At 34.6% G+C, this 22,951-nt stretch overlaps 1 protein-coding gene across 1 annotated transcript in view; it reads left to right on the top strand.

Moving 5' to 3' along the window:
• LOC111178591 (cadherin-10) overlaps positions 1-19,495 on the top strand; it is a 124,708-nt gene extending 105,213 nt beyond the window's left edge. Inside the window, exons 7-11 of the mRNA XM_022581436.3 lie at positions 239-375; positions 6,956-7,077; positions 12,287-12,395; positions 15,557-15,808; positions 18,469-19,495. Coding sequence (XP_022437144.1) covers positions 239-375; positions 6,956-7,077; positions 12,287-12,395; positions 15,557-15,808; positions 18,469-18,959 — 1,111 coding nt within the window. The 3' untranslated portion in view covers positions 18,960-19,495. The remainder of the gene's footprint in view (positions 1-238; positions 376-6,955; positions 7,078-12,286; positions 12,396-15,556; positions 15,809-18,468) is intronic.
• Positions 19,496-22,951: the final 3,456 nt, after the last annotated feature.

The raw sequence follows: 22,951 nt of genomic DNA, 5'->3' as shown, positions 1-22,951 counted from the left end.
AGAACAAAGGTCAATTCAGGTCTTGGGAAGAGGTTTTGGGAGGATGGGAGAGGGTCAGTTTGTGTGTGTGTGTGTGTGTTTGTGATAAATCCATGACACAGTCTGCATCCTGGATCAGTACTATGTACTTTCATGAAATTATTATATATCGCTATATATGTGTCTTTGCATTTCACCATTTTCTCCTGCAAACCATCAGTAATGCTGCCCTGTATTTTTCTCTGCCCTCGATGTTCAGATTTTCCTTGGATCGCCACACTGACCTGGACAGGATCTTTAACATACATTCTGGAAATGGATCCCTTTATACATCAAAGCCACTTGACCGTGAACTATCTCAGTGGCACAATCTTACTGTTATCGCTGCTGAAATCAGTAAGATGAGTTTTATGTATATCATATTTAGCATAATTTTAGGTTTTATTTTGTATTAAGAATAATTTCTTCTCATTGCACACATGAGTTGTAATTTCAATCTAAGGTTTTAAAAGGCTTCTCTACACCTATAATTTTTTTCAATAGTTTCTATATATACTGAGAAATAGCTGTAGGCATCCACAAATCTACATTTAATATTAACTAATAAAAATGATCTAGAATTGGAAACTAAAGATATTCTCTTTGGGAGAAAGGGAAATTATTAAAATTGTTGCTTGGACGCCATGAATAAAATCTATGCTAAAATGCTGGGAGTCCATTATTTAACAATAAACACAGAGATAGATATTATTACTTCCTTTTTACAGGTGAAGAAACAAAGGTATTAGTAATAAGAGCTAATATTAAACACTCGGTGAAGGTATTATTCTAAGAATGTTAAATTAATTCTTTCCTCCTAATATTTTTCTTGACCTTATTTAACAGAGAAGGAAATAAGACTCCAGGGATTTTAGTAACTTGTCCAAAGTCACAATGCCAGAAGTAGTAAAACTGGGATTTGAAACTAGTCATTCTGTTTCTAGAATGACTTAATTCTATACCAAATTTACAAAATTTCACCCAACTAGTAACAGACAAAGCCGGCATTCAAAATTATATCTGTCTCTAATTGCAAAAGTTCTTGTCCATACACAGGACTGGCTACATAATTTTTATAGCCTATTATAAAATGAAAGTATCAAACCTCATGTTAAAAAATGATTAAGAAATTTAAGATGGCAACACTATAAAACTCTTAGAAGAAAACATAGACAGAACACTCTGTGACATAAATCACAGCAAGATCCTTTTTGACCAACCTCCCAGAGAAATGGAAATAAAAACAAAAATAAACAAATGGGATCTAATGAAACTAAAAGCTTTTGCACAGCAAAGGAGAACATAAACAAGATGAAAAGACAACCCTCAGAATGGGAGAAAATTATTTGCAAATGAAGCAACTGACAAAGGATTAATCTCGAAAATTTATAAGCAGCTCATGCAGCTCAATATCAAGAAAACAACCAACCCAATCCAAAAATGGGCAGAAGACCTAAATAGACATTTCTCCAAAGAAGATACACAGATTGTCAACAAACACATGAAAGGATGCTCAACATCACTAGTCATTAGAGAAATGCAAATCAAAACTACAATGAGGTATCACCTCACAGCGGTCAGAATGGCCATCATCAAAAAACCTACAAACAATAAATGCTGGAGAGGGTGTGGAGAAAAGGGAACCCTCTTGCACTGTTGGTGGGAATGTAAATTGATGCAGCCACTATGGAGAACAGTATGGAGGTTCCTTAAAAAACTAAAAGTAGAACTACCATACGACCCAGCAATCCCACAACTGGGCATATACCCTGAGAAAACCATAATTCAAAAAGAGACATGTACCACAATGTTCATTGCAGCTCTATTTACAGTAGCCAGGACATAGAAGCAACCTAAGTGTCCATCGACAGATGAATGGATAAAGAAGATGTGGCACATATATACAATGGAATATTGCTCAGCCATAAAAAGAAACAAAATTTCACTATTTGTAGTGAGGTGGATGGACCTACATTCTGTCATACAGAGAGAAGTAAGTCAGAAAGAGAAAAACAAATACCCTATGCTAACACATATATATGGAATCTAAAAAAAAAAAAAAAAGGTTCTGAAGAACCTAGGGGCAGGACAGGAATAAAGACGCAGACGTAGAGAATGGACTTGAGGACACGGGGAGGGGGAAGGGTAAGCTGGGACGACCTGAGACAGTGGCATGGACTTATATACACTACCAAATGTAAAATAGATAGCTAGTGGGAAGCAGCCACATAGCACAGGGAGATCAGCTTGGTGCTTTGTGACCACCTAGAGGGGTGGGATAGGGAGGGTGGGAGGGAGACGCAAGAGCGAGGAGATATGGGGATATATGTATATGTATAGCTGATTGTTTGTTATAAAGCAGAAATTATCACACCATTGAAAAGCAATTATACTCCAATAAAGTTTGTTTTTTTTTTAAAAAAAGAGATGGCAACAGCAGAGCATTAAATAAGGGTGGGTGGGTCCCTTCTGAGTGTGAGGCCCTGCTCAGTTACACATGCCCATGAACCAGCCCTGCCCACACACACAAACCTGTTCATGGTTTCTGATTCCTGTATTATGATATGTGCGTGGAATAGATCAACTCTTTGTTTTAAAAAGAAGCATAAATTAGGGACTGAATCATGGTAAAAAAAAAAAAACAAAAAAAACTAAGCCTATACATTTCAGATCTGAAAAACTAAGCTGAATCCACAAACATATATCAAGGTCATATACCAAGTTATTCGAAGTAATCATTCCAAGATTTGTAAAGCAGGGCATTGGGACTTAATTACGAAAAGTCTCAGAAGGATGGAACCGGGCTAGACTGACCATCAGCAATGAACTTAATGCCTCAAGAGAAAGTACTAGATTTAATTTTTTCTTAAATCTGCCTCTGAAATATAGATTAACCCCACCATCCAAACAATCCAGTTTTTCCATAATGAGATATAAATAGCTGTGTCTCTCAGGGTGAACTGAAGAATTTTTTAGTTTTTCTTCAGGAAAGTTTTATTTCTCTATCTGTATCCATATCACAGTGTTTAGATGTGCCCGAGAGGATCCAGTCTGATTACTCCAGAAGCATAATTGTTTGTGCTCTCTGCTCGATTCAAGCTCCTTATTCAAGCCTAATGAGCTAGGAATTGCATTTTCCATTTCAGATACTTTGAGAAATTTAACTTCTAAAGCTAGTTGAAGTAATGACAATTCTGTAAAAAGCTAAGTCAATTATGTTCTTCATTTTAAGAATTAAACCTACTTTCTGCCCGTAAATAAAATCAATCTATGGAGTAACTGCTGGAAATGCCTACCTGCCAAGCCACAAACAGTCAGGGGCCCATCATACTGTTCGGATTATCAAATGGAATGAGGGTGAGAGGGAAACAGCATGTAAGGAATTGTTTTCACTAGGTTTTAAACCCTGGGTTTGTGGTAAGCGTGCCATACACCAAGCCCAGAGTAGTGCAGAATGGCCTGGAAATGTACTTCTTACCAATGTTTCCAGGCTCTGCCTCTAACAGTTTAATTCTACATTCATATCAGTGTATCCCATCGTATGGAAAGTATTACTCCAGGTAATCATTTAATGCACTATACCATGGAATAACTTCTCTTTTTCTTCTTTAAAAAGTATTTTAAAATCCCATGTGGAGAATATAAAATCTAAAATTAAGGTCATAATCAGGGATTGTAAAACACTTTGATGTAGAAACCAATGAGTTCCTATAACCACATCTGAAGATTAAATTATAAGCATTGCAATATATTCTGACGACAGTAGAGCAAAGTTTATGACTGAAGGACTCCATTTTCTATACCTGCTTCCTCACTAGTAGAAATCCTTGCCCTAAGTAGGTAGAAAAGATACCTCTTTCTAAAGCCTGGGATTTCTAGATAACGATTTATACTTTCTTCTTCCTGGAGGTATGGAAAAGCCTGTGAATACGTGGCATGGTTTTACCTTAGGACATACATTTTAAGATCCTTTGTTGCTCACACATTCTCACTACAGTAGAGTTTGCTGGATGACCAAGAGTCTCAGGTGGTAAATATATGCCAGCTCCTATTCAGTATGATGCTTCCTTGGAAGGCTTTATATTTTTATTTCTACCTAAGCAGCTGCATCTGCCAGTAAAAAGATTAGTGTAAGCACTGTTTTTTGAATAGGTGACTCCAGGCCTGATGCTTTACAAAACGTGTTTATCCCCATGGATTTAGCTTTTGATTTGAAGAGCCTTGAGTTATGTGTAAAGAGGCTGGAGAATCTCCATATTGTGCTAGGGAAGGGACTGACAGTGCAGTTTTTTAGATGTGAAACTTTTGTCTTTCTTGGCTTCTGTGGCACAGTTAGAAACTGAATTGCTACCAACAAAAGAGTTATTTTTATGTCAAGACTTTGTATTGAAGGAAAACATTTAGATTATGTCCATTAACTATAAAAGTAGGTTAAAGAGCACATTCTAGAAAATACAGAAGAATCATACCTTCCCACTCTTCCCCATAGCATCAAGTAACTTGGGGTAGCTGAGGATTCATTTGGAGGTGAACGCTATGCCTCTGGGTTTTAGCAAGTTGTTTAGGAGTGAGGGAGGTAGGAAAATAGCAGAATAGCATTTTTCTCATTTTTTTCTCCTCTCCTCACTTTTTCCCAAATGTACTCCCCTTGAGACCCACATGAATTGCAGGAAAGCTAGTTAACACATTTTTATTGTGTACATGCTTTACGTGGAGAAAGATAGCTTAAGCTTTTAAGTAATGTAAGGAAATAAGATATGACAGTGATACTTCCCTGTTGGCGCAGTGGTTAAGAATCTCCCTGCCAATGCAGGGGACACAGGTTTGAGCCCTGGTCCAGGAAGATCCCACATGCCTCGGAGCAACTAAGCTTATGCGCCACAACTACTGAGCCTGTGCTCTAGAGCCTGTGAACCACAACTACTGAGCCCACGTGCCACAACTACTGAAGCCTGCACACCTAGAGCCCGTGCTACGCAACAAAGACAAACCACCACAATGAGAAACCCACACACCACAACGAAGAGTAGCCCCTGCTCACTGCAACTAGAGAAAACCTGCACGCAGCAACAAAGACCCAACGCAGACAAAAATAAATAATAGATAAATAAATTTCAAAAAAGGAAGATATGACAATGATAATAAAGGATCTTAATAACAATAGTCAACATGTATTTGTTTTGTGTGTATACCAACAAACTGATACTTCGATAAGAAGTTTCCATGCATTAGCTCACCTAATTATTCAAATAACTGTATAAGATCAGAAGTTCTATTTTGATTCATTTTGAGTAAACTGAGGCATTAGAGACAGAGTGTAAACTGGCCAAAGTCACACAATGAATAAGTGGTAGACCTGGGAATCAGGTCAATTCTGTTTGACTCCAGGATCTAAACTCTAACCTCCTGACATACTAAGAAGTGAATAATATGCAGCAATAGATTAGCAAATATGAAATCAGAGCCTGAGAACTGAACACATATGGGTTAAGAAGACTGAAGGAAGACTAAACAAGAGTGTTAAAGAGGAGATGCACTTTAAAGTTTCCCTTGAAAAGAGTAAAGTAAGGTAAATACACTTCAGATGGAAGTGTCTGCCTTGCTTCATACTACTCAGCCTTGTAAACACCCCTGCCAAGTAATCAGTTCTTACATGTTATTTTTTTTAAATGCTGATTTAATTATTTTAGTAACATTACAATTACATGGAGAGAAGGGAGGAGAAATAAATTCTCTTGAGTAGTGATATACTCCCTGTTTGTACCTGACAATATTTTTTAACCTTTGTATCTGAAAATTATTTAGATAAAATTAGAAAATCAGATAAATTTCACAAGGGTAAATCATATTATTCATAACCAAAGTTGGTAGAGACCATTTAGTAAGATGGCTACTGTCCCTCAGCTTATCTGCTATTTTTTTTTTTGCTTTATTTTTAGCGAATTATCTCCTTTCTCCTTTTATATTGATCTTGAGCTTGACTTTACCGAAGTTCACAAAGAAGTTGAACTATATCCAGAGACTGAGATTTTGACATCACAAAGGCTGATGAATATAAACCTGAATTTAAGATCTCCAAACACCTCAGATATCAGTGCAAGTGCCTAGAAAAATTCTTGGTGGAGATAATGCAATTATGACTAATATGCGGTTGTTACCCAAGGCTAAGATATATTTTAAAATCCCATTTACAAATCAAAACATATTTTTAAATGCATATTTTTATGTGAAAACTTTGATGCCCTTGATTTTAGCCAAAAAATAATCATGATTATTACACTACATGTTACTATTGAACTAATTTTGTTATACAAAATTGAGCCTGGATTGTTGAAATGGTACCAGTAACAATTGTATTAATGAAACATTTAAAATCTTGTATTTCATTGTAAATTTCCATCCAATTTGTAAAATTAGTAGCTATATATTAAAATTTCCAAAAGGAGGGATGAGAGTAGCTGTTGGAATACATTTTAGTGATAGAAGTAGTCAGAAGGGTAGGTTGTAATATAACAACTACCACATAGATGACCTCGGGCAAGTTACTAATTTATTTAAAATCACTCTTTATCCAAAAAAAATGGTATAAATTAAGAAATATAATGACATATAATAAAGATTTAATAAATATTTGTTCTTATATTGTGTATTTGGAGAATGACACAAATATAATATGAACTCAATTATACTGGATAATGCTTTTAAAAAGATTTTTCAAAATATTAATAGTACTCTTGAGCCCATTAATAACTGAATTCATGACTACCTAATTAGGCTCTGCAGTAATTTTCTTTATCGCATTTGCTCATTACGTTAGTAGAATGAAGGTGATGCTTATTTGTATGTGAGCACTTAATATCCACAAGAGGCTTATATAAATTAAATCTGGTGTACAAATGTGTCTTCCTAAACAGATTTTTTCCTTTCCTTTTTCTAGACAATCCCAAAGAGATGACTCGGGTGGCTGTTTTTGTGAGAATTTTGGATGTTAATGACAATGCCCCACAATTTGCTGTGTTCTATGACACTTTTGTATGTGAAAATGCCAGACCAGGACAGGTAAGCACCCATAGAATTTTAAAGTGTAGGAAGATTTTAACAGGGACGTTAAGTATTTTCTTTTCCCAATCTTGAGAGGAGTGAGTGAACAGAGATAAAATCACTCATATAAAGTCCCAGTAGTATGATTAAAAGCAAACAAAAAACAAAACCAAAGGCTGATGTTTTTAGGGTTAAAAATGTTTTAAATAACAGTGTAAACACATTTCATATGTCCTTCGTAAAGTTCTAATGTAAATATGAGATTTTACTGTAGCCACAAAAGTTAAAGTGTAAGAAGAAATAACTTCTTAAACTTTCAAAAACAAAAATAAACGAACAAAAGAAAAAATAAATCCTGCTGTACCATTAGATAAATATTGGTAACAGCTCACAAGATGGGAAATGAAAGTTGGGGAAAACAGAGACAAATACTTGGGATCATCAAAGCATTCCATCAATATTCCAATGTATGCAAATACGGTTTTGAAGCAGGGCCGCAGAGTTCACTCTTAAGACTTATACTTGCATTTCATCATTGTAGCAACACATAAAGTGCTTCATGACTTCGTTTTCGTCCTTTAAAACATTCTTCCTATACCAGATTTGTTTATAACTCTTTAAGTCGTTTCCTCAGTGGACTCATTTTGTTGTTTGAAGAGCCCCAGCCTGTATGGCTGAAAGAGATGCTCTTAATTGGTTTGAATGCCATCTTCACAGAAGGAAGCTGCATGTTATAAATAATAATTGGGAATCAAATGTGTTTTAGAGAAGCCATCGCGAAACTGTATTGCGTTTTGACATCATTTGATGCTCTTTATAAACATCGATGTGATTGGTACATTTTTATGCAAATTAGATTGTGAAATAGCTCAAATTCTTCCTTCAGAAGATTCTAACAGGAATTCAATAGCCTGTCTATTGTTCGAAATGGTAAAATTGCTGCAATTGGATTCATTTTTTTATTTGAAAGTGTTATGGAAATGTTTAATTTGGAATATTTAAAGGACTAAGCGGCTTCCAACCTACTTCTTAATGAAACAGTGTGCCCTAAAAATACAATTCCAAATAGTCCTCTGCTTGGCAGGCTCAGCATGATATGAGTTGAAGCCTTTTCTCTAGGAGATGAATTACCCACTTTGCAACTGCTGCATATATTGCTCGCTGTATGGTTATTCTATTTGATTTTCAAGAGATATCTTTTCAGAGCATTTGAGTCATTATAAATACCCATTCCCAAATGTATTCAAAATACACAAAATAAGGGATTGTGTTTGTTTATTTTTCTTATGTCTTTTTTCTTTTAACCTATATCTGGCTCAGTAATTTCATATTTTTTGAACTTTTAAAAACAAGTTGGTATATTGAGGGAAAATAATCTAATCAAAGTTGATTTTCATTTTAAAAAGTAGTCTATTTTGACAAATTTGACAAGAAAAACATGATTAATAATTTTTGTCTAATTGGCGGCATGTGCAAAAGCCTCCCATAGTAGTTATTTTTAATAAGACTCGTTTGTTAGATGTCATTTTGGTCTCATATGCTGAAAAATTGTTGCTTGAACTGAACTGTAATATACTCACTGATGGAATTCTAGGTTATGACATCCTAGCAGGCAAAATCAAAATAGTTATTTGATAAAGTCCTTCTTCACTGAGCCTTTCTTGAAATTAATTTGTTAGGTCTGTCTTCCCTCCTTCCGGGGAAATAGGAGCTTTCTGGAACTTCTGAGTGTGCTTTAGTTATTTATAGAGTAGTTTGGTCCACCCAGTACTCCTCTGAATTAAGTGCTCTTTAAGAGCAGCACTTAGAACAACATAGAACTTAATTCTGATTCATTTGGTGTGTGGACTCAATGAGACAGAAATAAAGCTAATTGCCACCCTCTCCACCTTTCTTGCCTTTTCCCTGGCCTAAGGGTAGAAGATTTTCCCCCGGGGAAAGGGATGCAATTTACAAGTGATGTAGTATGAATAGTCCTGTCTTATGCTTGAACTAGGCAACTAAACTCCCATCTTTTCCATCTCAGACAGAGTCAAGGGACCTTGGGAAAGGGCAGAAGAGAGGACTGGCTATTTCTCTTTTCTTCCATTTTCTCTCACACAGGCTTTACTCCTTTAGTCAATAAAATATATTTTAATAATTTTTAATTTTTATGAGAGGGCAATAGCATTTCAGTCTCACAAGAGATTTCCCAGGGAGTCTCTCCAGGGAGACAGGCTGCTTATATTTACCCATTGATAGTATCTAAGCTCCAGGCCCTTACCAACCCCCAAAATCTTATTACATATTTTCCATAGAACAGTGTTTAGTTACTTCCCTAACAACTAAAAAGGGTGCTTTTTTACCAGAGGAAAGGGAATTTTCGCATCAGTGGAAACTACTAGTCTTTTCACCGAAAAAACTAAAATGTTAAAACTCAGTGACCAGTTTTCTAACTAAACATCTTAAAATCCATTTGTCATCCCAAACTTCATTATCTTATCCCTGAAACACCCTTCAAGTTCATTTAAGATTATTTTAGAATAGCTCAGTGAACATGCAAACCAATTATATAATTGCTAAGGAGATAAAATATAAATGACTTGTCTGTGTCTAGTTTCCATATGCTCAAAATGGATACTGGACATCACCTTTTTTTTTTTTCCTAACTGTGGCAACTTCTTTTATTGGCAGTGGGTCAAAATGAATTTGTCTCTAGTCGAAATAAAATAGTGAGGTCTTATAGGGAGAGACAGGAGAAACAGTTTTACCTCCTTCTTGTTGCCATCTTCTGATTTCTATTGCAACTCTTTATGGTACAAATACCGAAATAAAATGTGACTTTAATGTATGACTGGAAATGCAAAGGAAGACTGTATTAAAAGGTAAATGCTGAATATGGGGAAGTTGAATGCTAGAAGCCAAGTTATATCTCAAACGGAAAAAAAATCTATCTTGTAAAGGAAGTAAGTGTCTCCATCTGCATAGAGAAGTCTTCTGGTCATAAAAGTATGTTGTGATATGATATTGATTTGCAGCATGTCATTCTATTTTGTCTGCATTGTTAAATGAGTTTACTTATTCCCTTTATAACATTTAATGAAGATACATTAGCAAATCGCTGAAGTATTGCTACCATATACAGTGCTACTCTCTTTTATTAAAATAATACATCTTAATTGAGAATTTTTATGTAAACCTTTATAATTTCTTATAGTTATATGTAAAGATGTGGCCATTTCATTCTCTGAACTGTGTTATTTTGTCCATAAAAATGAACTGGAATTGTAATTTGTAATCACAGTTGCAAATGTAAATTTATTATGAGACATTGTAGTTTTTATTTTAAAAGACCATTAGCTCTACTTTTACATTTCTATAATTTTTATGTATCTGTATGTGAGTTAATATATTAATATTGATATATATAAACATAAGAATTTCTATTAGTCTACTATCTTTCTTGATATGTTATTTCTTTATGCCATTTTTTCCTCTTCAACTTATTTCTATAAATCACTATTTGAAAATAAAATATTTTAGACTGCTCCACAAACGAGTCAGTCAAGAAATATATTTGTAACTGAATAGATACATCTTAAAGGGTATTAGTTAAAATTATTTTAACATTTTTCTCTTGAATTCCTTTATATATATACCACCTTTTGGTTTTTGATTGAATGGATAAGCCATTAGCCATAAATTCTTGCTTATATTTAATCTTAAATAACCACTAAAATTTCATAATGTTAGATTTTTAAATATATATTTTAAATTATTTAAAGTTTTAAATGATTGTTTTGCTACTTATTTCTAGACGATAAACATTTATCTTTGTTTGGTCCAATTATATTTCTTGTATCATTTTGAAATAAATGATTAAGGAGTACCACAACTTTATCACATTTTAATTTTTTTTTTTTTTTTTTTTTTTTTTGCTGTACGCGGGCCTCTCACTGTTGTGGCCTCTCCTGTTGCGGAGCACAGGCTCCGGACGCGCAGGCTCAGTGACCATGGCTCACGGGCCCAACCGCTCCGCGGCATGTGGGATCTTCCTGGACCGGGGCACGAACCCGTGTCCCCTGCATTGGCAGGCGGACTCTCAACCACTGTGCCACCAAGGAAGCCCCACATTTAAATTTTTATAGAACACTTTAAAAGAAAAATAATTTAATATGGAATACTTAAAATATTTCCTTAATTTTTTCTAATTATTTTACATAGTGTTTTAAACTTAAAAATCCTTTCTAAATTAATAAAACATCAGTAACAAATATTTACATCAAATATCCAGAGAATATTAAATTGAGTTAATGCAGTAAAAAATATATTCCTTTCAGTTAAACATAAATTTGACCATTTACTAGGCATTGAAACACATATTTAACAACTTCTGAAATCTTCTTGCAAAATTAAAATATGCAAAAATACATAAAATGGTATTGTATAAATAAGTTAAGGACAAAATGGATATATATGCAAAAAATACATAGCTATCTGTTACATATATATTTGTATAATATTAATTAATTGTATAATATGTTCAAAGCAGTCATCTGTTTATAGTATAAGGTGTTAACTTTTCTACTTTGTTACTCGATAGCTTCTTATATTCTCTTACCCTAAAATAAATCAGAGTTGACCTTTTTAAAATAACCAATCCCTATAGTATTATATGTATATGTTGAATTTAAAAATATATAATTCTGTTGACAGTGCAAATGAAGTGAACAGTTACTGTTAAAGTAGATAATACTGTAATGTTTGTCTTTCCTTTATAAAGTTATATGTAATTGTCTATAAAATCTCTACATTCTTTGAATAGTTTTCACTTTACTTTTAATGAAGAGGAAAGCCCTAATCACAATAATTTTCTAAATTTTCCTACATTAGATACATTTATCTTCTAGATAAATGTTTAAATATACATGAAATACCTACTTATTTCAAATGCTATATCTAATAAAACTGTAAAGAATACAATGTTACTATTTATTATTTTAATTATAATTAAATTTAATTGATTTAGTATTAAATTAATTACTAGTGGGAGGGAGAGAGAGACTTTGTTTAAATCTGAGTAATAATAAAAAGATGGAATAACTCAAACAAAGGTACATGCACAAGGAAGAAAATCAGTTGTCCTTTAAAACATGTTAGACAAAATTGGATATTAAAAAATTACACATTATAAAGCAGATTCTACCCATGGAAGTTTGATAAATATACATTTTTCTCTCTTCTGCAGCTAATACAGACTATAAGTGCAGTAGACAAAGATGATCCTTTAGGTGGACAAAAATTTTTCTTCAGTTTAGCAGCTGTCAATCCAAACTTCACAGTACAAGACAATGAAGGTAAATTTTAGAACGTGTTCATTATGATTTAAGGTGACATTATCAAGAAATTTTCCCCGAAGTAACAATAACCATATACATGATATATTCATTTATAAATCTGTGCTACAAAATTTTGGTTTCATTATATTTTTAATGCGCTATTATGGTAATTTCTTAACAGTGGTTACTTTCTTGAATTTTAAGATTATAAAATATGTGAAAGAAGACTCTATATGGGTTCTAATGCAAAGACTGAATCTTGCAAACATTAGAAAGGCCGGAATAATCAGTTCCTATAACAAAATAGTAGGACACACAGAGAAATGAATGGCTCAATGAGACTCTTGTGTAAACTTCAGTGAGATTTAGCAGCAGCAGATTCACCAAAGCCAAAAAGGCATAGAAGAGACAAAGAAAAAATAAAAGTAGCCACATTAGCCTATGAGGGGATTGGGTGCAAAAACATAGTTTCAATGGCAAGATGCACTATTCTTCTGTGTAACATATGAATCTTATAATGTCTCTGTGATCAAAAATACTAAACATATTTCTTGCATTCTCAAAAAAAGCAGAAACATATTTTTGAGGAAAAATACAAAAATAGGTCACTATTTTCAAAAAGTCAAACAACTTTATTCTTTGGAAAATATGTATGGTAATTATTCTAGGCTAAACAAAAGTATGTAATCAGAGTTTTCTGTCTTCAACAAATTTATGTTAAAACTAATTATATAAGGTAGTTTTTGGTAAAAAGGCATACTTGTTTTAGAGCTGTTATAAATGTAATTATTCTTAAAATAAATCTAATAACTACTTTGGCATATTTACAATACCTTCCTAACTGTGTATGTACACTGGTAGAGCCAGGTTGCTATAGCATATCTAGGTGGATTTCAGAATGTCAGAAAGCAGTTTAAGATAATGGATAGTTTTACACTGAGCAACTACTACTTGAGATATTTGATATAGTACGATCTTTGCACAAATCAGCTGAAGGGAGGCATCGGTTGGTAACATCTATTTACTAAATCTGAGCTTCTGAAATGCCTATCTTTTCTGTCCCTCTGGACACCTAAAATAATTGTGATTAGAAATATTAACGTAGAATTGGCAAATAAAATACAAAATGCCCAATATCAGATGTAATATCTGAATATCAGAAAAGGACCCATCATTTTAATTCGCTGAATCTGGTAACATAAACATAGAATTTAGACAGGACATTCTTAGTACTGAGCTGAAATATTGTATTGTATTGTACCACTTTCTAATTGTATTTTAATTTGTTTTATGTTCTTGTTAAACTGAGCCCCGGATCTCAACAAGCCACCTCTCAATTTTAAAAAGTAATAGAGACTTGAAATAGTACCATCTTATCACCGCACTTCACAGTTACTGGGGAAACAACTCAAGGCTAATCTTAATTAATTTTTGATAAATAGTAGCAATTTCCTATACTGGGTAGAGTTCCTGATCCTACATAAGTTACTCAAAGCAAGGACGGAAGCCATATGAATACAAACCTGAACATACACTAAATAGAATACCAGTAAAGCCTGATGGAATATTTGATCTAATCTTTCATAAATTCTGTTATTGGGTGAATTTTGAAAGAAATTCCAATGACATAGACATCACCTTAAAGTTGACCTTCTTGAGAAAATACCCTTGCATTTGTCTATATGTTCATCTTAAAAATCTTTAATTCTACATCTTTCTTAAAATACGTTTCCTGCTTCTGTGATACCACAGTTGGTATCATATTGTTAAAGATGCCTCAGTTTTCACTAACTTACAGGTCAAAAGCATTATTATATGATGACTTTCTGAATATTTAATAAAATGATTCAAACAGAATTGTTAGTTTAGGGTAAAACTTCTTTTGGCCCTTCAATGTATCAAAGTTATTGCAGGCAAAATTAAGATTTAGAAATTTTTGAAAAGTTAAAAGTAAGGCAAGAAGATTCTGAAAATACCCGTATGCATGTAAGTGTTTGTTTTAGTGTAGGTCTGAGAAAGGAAGAATTGTATCCTAATACTTCTTGGAAGAAAAGTCAGAATTGCAACATTATCAGGATTACATTTTATTTTTTAAATTTGCTTATGCACATCTTCTATTTTGCTAATTTACTATTCTAGATTATGTGGTAGTTAACTGATATACTAAGATTTAACTTCTTGCTAAAATTTAGGAAATGATTACTTTATGTTCAACCACTATACCTGCAAAAAGATTGTCATTTTCTTTTCTTTTTTTTAAATTTTGCTATCCTGTTGGTTTGATTTAGCAATTGCCTAACTCACTCCCTTCCCTACATTGGCATTTTAAGCATCCTTATGGGATTGGCTAAACAAGACCCAGCACATTGGACAAACAGAATAGGAAATTATCATCCAAGTATATATTGATTTTACTTTTCAATATCATTATATAGATGCACAACCCACATTTAAGGATACTGGGTAAGTTATTGGATAAAGGAAATATCAGTAGCAATATACTAGGTAGGAGGATGCTAGCCTTGATTAAGTCCCTACTTCTTTCTGTGTGTCTGTTAGGCACTCCACATTAGTGTCTTCCACCAATACTTTGAGTTACACACTGTATTCATTTTAATAGGTGGAAATCAAAGTTCAAAAATATTAAGTAACTTGATGACTGTTCTTCATACATCGGGACTCTTGAAGGTTTTTGAATGCTTAATTGATTTTAAAAGTACAACTATAGTTAAAATTTACCCAATCATATTTTTCTTCATGAATATTGGATTAATGTGTGTTTTGTGTATGTGCACACACATACATTTGTAAATAAAAAACATTTACTATAATTTTTTCTTTGGTATGTGTAATATTTATGTTTTTCGAAAACTGTGATAAACAATATGCTACCATCTCTATAGTCTTGATAAATGATTCACTTATAAAAAAATCACCATTTTGAAAGCATCTGGAAATTAGTTAAAAATCTAATAAGTAATAATGGTATTAGATTCTTCAAACTGTCTTATTTATCTTATCTATATTTGAATTGCCTTGTATATATTTGATAGGGAAATTGATATCAATTTTGTATTTTACACAAACAACTCTTTATTTTTGTGTCAAACCACGGTGATCAGGATGAGACAAATGTATTGTCCCCAAAGCCATTTGTAATATGTTAAAATTTATTTTAGATAATACTGCCAGAATTTTAACCAGAAAAAATGGCTTCAGTAGACATGAAATAAGCACCTATCTCTTGCCTGTGGTGATATCGGACAATGATTACCCGATTCAGAGCAGCACTGGCACACTCACCATCAGAGTGTGCGCATGTGACAGCCAAGGCAACATGCAGTCCTGCAGCGCTGAGGCCCTGCTCCTTCCCGCCGGCCTCAGCACAGGGGCCTTGGTCGCCATTCTCCTCTGCATCATTATTCTGCTGGGTAAGAAACCGTGATTATTTCCTAGATGGCTTACTTCACTGTGTTTGTAAGTGGAAATGTTACTATTAAAATACTTCCCCTAAAACTAACCCCCAAATTTAAGACAGACATCAATTAACAGTGGAATGTTGTTTGTATTAAAATATTTTATCTGATCAGACAGAGTCATTACCTTCCCTTTTTAAATAATGAAACTGAAAGTTAGAGATGTTCTAAACGTTTTCCAAGGTTACACAATTTCTGAGTGGCTGAGCTAAGGCAAGGCACCTTGCTGTCAGTCTTTATACGTAGTTTTTCAGTAAATCTAAAGTATTTCCACTGTTTTTGGTTCTTATTACAGCTGGACAATGGCCTCACTATCTTACCTCTTCACTTATATAATGTTAACATAGCCCTTTACCTCGTTCACTTGTCCCTAAAACAATACTTGATTTTATAACCCAGAACAAATTGCTTTTTAACTGCTTTTGAGTTAAAAATCAGATTGTTTACTCTCTAGTTGCATTATCTTAAAACTATTGGGAGTATTCTTGTGACTCTAATCAAAAAACACTGTATCTGTTATTTTAAGAAGCAGTGAAATGAACTGGGATTTTGAAGCCAATCTTAGTAAGTTTCATTATCCTCATTATTAGCACATTTTTTACTGGCTAAGATCCTTTAGCTGATCATAAGCAATCTGAGGTTTAAAATCGTTACATCACAAGTTTATGTGTGTGCACAAATCATGAATTTAGCCAAAAGAAAAGGTCACATTTTCTCAAAAACTTGAAGAATAAACATTTTCTTTCTCTTGGTGGTGGCCTATTTATTTTTTAATCAGTTTGAAGGTCAAGAACAGTTGTCAATGGATTAAAACTTTCTTTTTTGTTGCATTAATAAAAGTCCCGGGCATCCCGGGTTCTCGCCCCAGTCCGGGAAGAACCCACATGCCGCGGAGCGCCTGGGCCCGTGAGCCATGGTCGCTGAGCCTGCGCGTCCGGAGCCTGTGCTCCTCAACGGGAGAGGCCACAACAGTGAGAGGCCCGCGTACGCAAAAAAAAAAAAAAAAAAAAGTCCCTTGTCTGCCCTCTCACACAAGCTTGAGGGCAAGAAGTCTTACTGTTCTGAGTTAATAAAACAGAAAACATAACTTAATACCACTTTACATAATAACATAATTGCCTTCATTCAGGCTGCTGTAACAAAATATCATAGACTGGTAGCTTAAACCGCAGAAATTTATTTCTCACAGTCTGGAGACAGGGAAGTCCAAGATCAAGGCACTGGTGGATTTCATGTTTCGCAAGGGCATACTTCCTATTTCACAGACGGCTGTCTTCTCTTGTATCCTCAAGGGGCAGAAAGCAATCCTCTCTCCTGTGTCATGTCAAGAGAGCACTAATCCCATTCATGAGGGTTCCACCTCCATGACCTAATTACTTCCCCAAGACTCCACTTCCACACACCATCACATTGGGAATTTATTTCGGCTTTAGCATATGAATTTTTAGGGGACACATTCAGTCAAGACCAGTAATAAATCCCATATCCTTTAAATGTTTGTTCTAATGAGGCTAAATAAATATAGATATTTCTTCATACATATACCTGGTAAGATATTTTCCCTTCCTTTCCTCATCTAACTGAATTCACATCTGTTTCTCTAAATCATCATTTTTAAAGGATTATGACCAAAATGTTTGGGGATAAAGAATGAGGGTGGGAAATTAATACAACCAGAGGGAAAATGATTTTAGCTTTCTCCTATCTTTTATGCTATTACCATTATTATGATTACTAAAATAATAAGTATATTATTATTATTACTGATACCTTCCCATGGAAGTAGGGAAATGTCCTGTCTGAATGATACACATTTCTACTTGTGGATCTATACTCATTAAGATACTTATAGCTGAAATTCATACATAATTTTTGTAGTTAATTCAGTGTAGTAATTTGAATTTACTCTTTGCCATCATGTGATCCAGCAATTTTTTTTTTTGATCTCATGAGTGATATATATTTCCATGGAAAACCTCATAAATTTCTAAACTAATAATGTCTAAATAATGTGATCTTTTTTTCCCAGTAATTAAGGCCTTCTAGTAACAATGTAAGGGAAAAAAATATGTAAGTCCATCCGCAAAGCTATTTAACAGATATGGATACTCCATATCTTGTGAAGAAAGCTGCCTTTTTAATATTGCATAAGGATGTAAAAATATGGGTGTATTTTTGCCCTTCTTCATTGTTTTATTTGAAGCTGAATTTGATTTGTGTCTATTTTTTAAACAACATCTTATGTCACTATTTAATGCAAAGTATAAATAACGTCTGTATAATCAGGAACTATCTTTAAACAGTTCTTAGAAAAATAGATAAAATAAGTCACTGTATTTGAAAAAACCTTTCACATTGCTTTAAAAGTAAATTAGAACCACTGTTCTTAAACTCTAACCATCCTGGCTAAATTCTTCAACACTCCCCTCTCCTCTCACGCCTCCCCCTCCCCACAAGCCCTGCAAAAAAAAAAATTATGGGAATACGAAATTAACCCTAAATTCTAACCAGTTCCAGAAAACCTAAATAACAAACTCGTTTATAGTACTTCCACTCGTTATTTATTAATATGTGTTTCAGATGGACCTCTAATACATCTTTTTTCTTTTTTCAAGTTATAGTAGTACTGTTTGCAGCTCTGAAAAGACAGCGGAAAAAAGAGCCTCTGATCTTGTCTAAAGAAGATATCAGAGACAACATTGTGAGCTATAATGATGAAGGTGGCGGAGAGGAGGACACCCAGGCCTTTGATATCGGCACCCTGAGGAATCCTGCAGCTATCGAGGAAAAAAAGCTGCGGCGAGATATTATTCCGGAAACTTTATTTATCCCACGGAGGACTCCGACAGCTCCGGATAACACGGATGTCCGGGATTTCATTAATGAAAGGCTAAAAGAGCACGATCTGGATCCCACCGCACCGCCCTACGACTCACTTGCAACGTATGCCTACGAAGGAAACGATTCCATCGCGGAATCTCTGAGTTCTTTAGAATCAGGTACCACTGACGGAGACCAAAACTACGATTACCTCCGAGAATGGGGGCCTCGGTTTAATAAGCTGGCGGAAATGTACGGTGGCGGGGAAAGTGACAAAGACTCTTAACCTAGGATATATGTTCTGCTCAAGCAAGAGGAAGTAACTTTACCGACATCGTCTCCACTTCACAATATTTGATATTCAGGAAAATTTTCCTGCCACTCAGCACAATTTTTTTTCCCATTTCCTTTTTAATTTGTTCATTAATTACATTAATTCTTCCCTGTAGGATGTCTCATGGAATATATACGACATTTTATTTAATCACTTCCAAGAGCCAAAGCTATGGAAATTCAGTGTTGTCCTTCTTAGGAAATAAAAGATAATTTCAGAAACATGAACAGGATAGTTCTCCCTTAAGCAGCCTCACAAACAAGCCGCTTCCGTTTCTTAAAGGTGAAGAAAAAATTTAAGGTATATCCTGTTCTGTATGTTAAATTAAAAAAAAAAATGTACATGTGGTGTTAGTAGGTGTGATATGCAACCTGGTATACAAACGTTTGTGCAATTTCATTTCATCAAATTCTATCGGCTAATGTTTTATATTTATATTTTTGTATTTATTTTTTAAAAAAATAAACCAGTTTTTACAACTACCTTGTCTCTAGCTTCTTTTTTCTCTAGGGAGAAAAAGTTTCTCCACAGACTAAATATCTTGGTACAAAATTCCACTGAATACAGGTAAGAACACAAAATCATTATCATTACTATTGAGAGCTCTAACCAAATTAATATGATTTAGGGAAGAATTATTTTTCCAATGAGTCTTGCTATGCTGTGATATGTGAAAAACTCTTCACATTAAGAGTGACAGTCATTTACAGATCACCTAAAAATTTACCATATAAGCAAATGTAAAACATGACCAGCCTTATGCTAAATATCCCCAAACACCAGCAATGCAGTAATTTCATTTTGCCTTTATTCACTAAAATAATATCTGAAAGAATAAAACGTTTTCTTTTTTTGTATGGCATTTGTGCTATTCAGGTTTATGGGCAATAATAGTTCAGACAGATTTCATACTGAAATAATCTTTTAATGGAAAATAGGCTTACCTCCCACGGTGACTTTGAAATGCCTAGTAATGACAGTAATAATGCTGAATATTCCATTAAGATACAGCAGTGGAATTATGTAATGTTTCCCAAAATGCATTACATATTGCATATTGGTAACAAAGTCTGTTTTTCTGTCAATGAATGTTTCAATAGAAAGGAATAAAAAAGTACTGGCGGTTAATTATCCAGAGTTCCTGAGATTCAGGGAAGCCAACTGCCACTAACTGATGCCTCTTTTCTCAAGATCCAAACATGATTTATTCATAAATGGAGCACTTTGTTGGGCCTACACTAGGAAGTCACATTCCCTGCTGAGTTTACTGTAAACAATACCAAAGATTTGTGTACTTTCCAATTAGTGAAAATGGTATGCTCTTGGAGTGAGTCAGCGGGCAATATTGACATATCCTTAATGCAGAATTAATTATTTCAATCTTCTTGAATGCTTTTTGTTCCCCAGCTTCCAGGCTGCAAGACACATATCCCTCTGACCACAGACATTTAAGTTTGCATAGTAATCTAGTCACGAAAGAAAAACAACCCATGTGGTCTAATTAAAATTACAGTCACGTTACAAGGCTGACACATCAGACCACAGTAAAACCTAACTTGGTCAACTTCCTATATTCCAAGAACCCATGCACACACCCAAAAGATTGAGAAAATCCTCAGTATGCTAAAAGGTTTATTTATTCAAATAAAATCATCAACAAATGGAAAAGATAAAAGAAGGTATATCTCACGAGCATTTCACATTAGTTATGATTCAAGCTATAATATTTGGGCTTCCCTGGTGGCGCAGTGGTTGAGAATCCGCCTGCCGATGCAGGGGACACGGGCTCGTGCCCCGGTCCGGGAAGATCCCACATGCCGCGGAGCGGCTGGGCCCGTGAGCCATGGTCGCTGAGCCTGCGCGTCCGGAGCCTGTGCTCTGCAACGGGAGAGGCCACAACTGAGAGGCCCGCATACCGCAAAAAACAAACAACAAAAAAAACCATAATATTCATTTGAGTAAAAATTAGTTAAAAATTTTCCAGCATTAGTTACTTTTATTAATATTAGATGTCAGTAATTGGAATTCTTATTTAAATATTTTTAATTATCCTCATACAGATAATTTTAGACTGACATTAACTTGCTCTATCATTTATTTTGTCATCCAACTTTTATATATTTAAAGAATCAGTGAGCTTTTGCATTATTCAAATCAGGTTTCCAAAAATTCTCCTTAAAGAGATTGATTAGCAGGCTTCTTTGGCAATATAAAATCTATATTGTACAGAAATCATTTTTCAGAGTACTGAAACAGTCCTTGGTATCAGATATCCTAATATTTTTTGATAATGAAGGTGATATGTTATATAATTAATTTTTTGGAGATCCTGAAATTAAAAATACACCTATAAGGACCTGCTCAGACTGTAAGTTTCCCTTACATTATACTCTCCCAAAAGCAGGCCCAATATATAGATTATTCTATGTCCACAATTTCTTCTATATGTGGAGTGGGGAAAAATGTCACTCAGTAACATGTTGATTTTATCATACAACTATGGACTTTTCATTTATGCATCCATGTATTCATTTATCAATTATTTTGAGCAGTTATTATAAAAATCAAAGAATATTCTAGATCCTAGAAATGTAATAATAAATCATATATAATTTATATATATGTACGTAATTATTGTATTAGTGACAATGGGGGGGAAAAAGGCAAAATAATTAACAAAACTCTCAGAATTTGTAACAAAATACCTAACTTGTACTAACTTTTTAAAGTACAGTGAAAAGAAATTATTCTGCCATCCTTTTTTTATGTTTTTTTTTTTTCTTTGTTTGTTTTGTGGTACGCGGGCCTCTCCCTGTTGTGGCCTCTCCCGTTGCGGAGCACAGGCTCCTGACGTGCAGGCTCAGCGGACATGGCTCACGGGCCCAGTCGCTCCGTGGCATGTGGGATCCTCCCGGCCCGGGTCACGAACCCATATCCCCTGCGTCGGCAGGTGGACTCTCAACCACTGCGCCACCAGGGAAGCCACTTTTTTATATTTTAAATATTCAGATAAGGGAAATAAAATGATTTATAAACCTTCGGTCATTAGAAATGGTGATTAAGTTAATCAATTCTCATTGGTTCTATTTTCAATGAAATATCAAAGAACGTTTATATAATGATAAAGTAATGCTCTTAGACTGAGGTTTCTCTGTATATGTTAAGTAGATACTGTCACACAACTGCAAGAGTTCCAGACATAAACTGTGAGTAATTAGATGTTTAGGATACTCTAAAATAAATAAACTTAAGGTATAGAATTGAGACTTAGGGATATCTACATATTTGGGTTCATTTATCAACACATCTACCTAAGTATCTATATATAATGGCTTCACCATGCTTTCACCAGCTGCACCCCCCTCCCTGCTGGCAGTGCTGACCCTGTGCTGCAGCTCCCTGTCCAGTGGCCTTGCACATGGGTGGGCACCCCTGGGCAGTGCTGCAGGACTAGGTAAGCTGCAGCTGCTGGTGGCTGCAAAGGGAACCTCCCTGACTCACATGCTGCCCCTCCAGATCTACTACAAATCTACCACAGATCTATTAGAAATGCCCTCTGTTCCCAAGCTTGAAATAAAGTAGACTGTTGGTGTCCTTTTGCACCTGGCTGCTGGACCTTCCCATTGCTCTGAAAGAGTGCAGGTTTCACCCACAGAGAGGGGTACAGGGCTCCCGCTTGGACACCCTATAAGTTGAAAATAGTGTAAGATAGAAGCATCTAGTTACTTTTACTGAGGGTGCAGGAGAGAGCCAAGTCTTTCCTTTTTTACTCCAATGTTTTGCTCAACACCAAGACTTTTTTTTTTTTTTTTAAGAAGATGTTGGGGGTAGGAGTTTATTAATTAATTAATTTATTTTTGCTGTGTTGGGTCTTCGTTTCTGTGCGAGGGCTTTCTCTAGCTGTGGCAAGCGGAGGCCATTCTTCATCGCGGTGTGTGGGCCTT

Source organism: Delphinapterus leucas, chromosome 3 (assembly GCF_059928025.1).
Source record: "Delphinapterus leucas isolate spDelLeu-1000000601 "Yukka" chromosome 3, BTC_Dleu_Yukka2, whole genome shotgun sequence".
In the NCBI taxonomy this organism is placed as follows: Eukaryota; Metazoa; Chordata; class Mammalia; order Artiodactyla; family Monodontidae; genus Delphinapterus; species Delphinapterus leucas.
The sequence above is the reverse complement of the archived record's forward strand: the minus strand, read 5'-3'. Positions and strand labels throughout refer to the sequence as shown.